The 1,157-nt window shown below is 39.8% G+C and overlaps 1 protein-coding gene across 1 annotated transcript in view; it reads left to right on the forward strand.

Moving 5' to 3' along the window:
* LOC107577809 (ankyrin-3-like) overlaps positions 1-1,081 on the forward strand; it is a gene marked incomplete at its 3' end in the record, with an annotated part of 9,466 nt that extends 8,385 nt beyond the window's left edge. The window contains exons 4-5 of the mRNA XM_016263842.1: positions 272-426; positions 870-1,081. Of these exons, the coding sequence (XP_016119328.1) occupies positions 272-426; positions 870-1,081 (367 nt within the window). The remainder of the gene's footprint in view (positions 1-271; positions 427-869) is intronic.
* Between the last annotated feature and the right edge of the window lie 76 nt (positions 1,082-1,157).

The following is a 1,157-nucleotide window of genomic DNA, read 5'->3' on the forward strand; positions in this document are numbered from 1 at the left end:
AAAAAAAAAAAAAAAAACCTGTTATGCTAAACTAAAACATTGATAAAATCACTTCTGCATCTGTCCTCTTGGGTTCATAATAGAAACCACTAAAGTTTACCTGTATTAGTATCAGATGCATTTGCCAAGTGCCCCTCTTTTGCACTAATGTTCCATGAATGTTCGTCATCGCCATTTACTAAAGTCATCATCAGCATTTGTGTGTCTCGTCGTCTCACATTTATTAGTCTGAGAGGTTCCACTGATAAAGGCTTGCAATGTGTTTTCACAGCCCTGTGATTGTGGAGATCCCTCATTTTGGGTCCATGAGAGGGAAAGAGCGAGAGCTCATTATGTTAAGGAGCGAAAACGGTGAGACCTGGAAAGAGCATCATTATGACTGCAAATCTGAAGACCTCGTTGAGCTCCTCAATGGCATGGATGAAGGTAAAATGATGATTGTTAAATTTGCACTGTTACTGACCTTACTAGTGCACGATGAGATTCAGACAAGCCTATAGTGAGTGTTGATTAGTGCTCGACGGACTTGAGTTTTTCAGAGGTGATGGCAATATCTAGAAGGCAGGAAGGCCAATGTCTGATATAATGCATAGATATTTACAGACAATACAATTTAGAGACAGCATGTGCCATACACAAATGTGTTGAAATTAAATGAACATTTGGGTTACACATTCATTACAACAACATAGCAACACATTTATCACCACTGCAAGACTGTAGCATCATGATGCCAACTTTTGCATAGGCAAACACCACTAACATTTCCTTCAGGAAATTAAAAATACTAGTTTTTGTTTGCTTCTGTAAAATATGTAATTTAAATGCTTCCTGAAATCAATCTCACATAATACTTGTGTACTCTACAGAGCTTGACAACACAGCAGACCTGGAGAAGAAGCGTATCTGCCGGATCATCACAAAGGATTTCCCACAATACTTTGCAGTGGTATCACGGATTAAACAGGAGAGTAATCAGATGGGTCCAGATGGAGGGGTCCTGACCAGCATGACAGTACCTCTGGTCCAGGCCTCTTTCCCTGAGGGTGCGCTCACCAAGAAGATCAGAGTTGGACTGCAGGTAGACAACTGTCCAAATAATTCAAAATTTCCTTCATATACAGGTGCATCTCAATAAATTAGAATGTCGTGGAAAA

This window comes from Sinocyclocheilus grahami, unplaced genomic scaffold, assembly GCF_001515645.1.
Source record: "Sinocyclocheilus grahami isolate Dianchi unplaced genomic scaffold, SAMN03320097.WGS_v1.1 scaffold7314.1, whole genome shotgun sequence".
In the NCBI taxonomy this organism is placed as follows: Eukaryota; Metazoa; Chordata; class Actinopteri; order Cypriniformes; family Cyprinidae; genus Sinocyclocheilus; species Sinocyclocheilus grahami.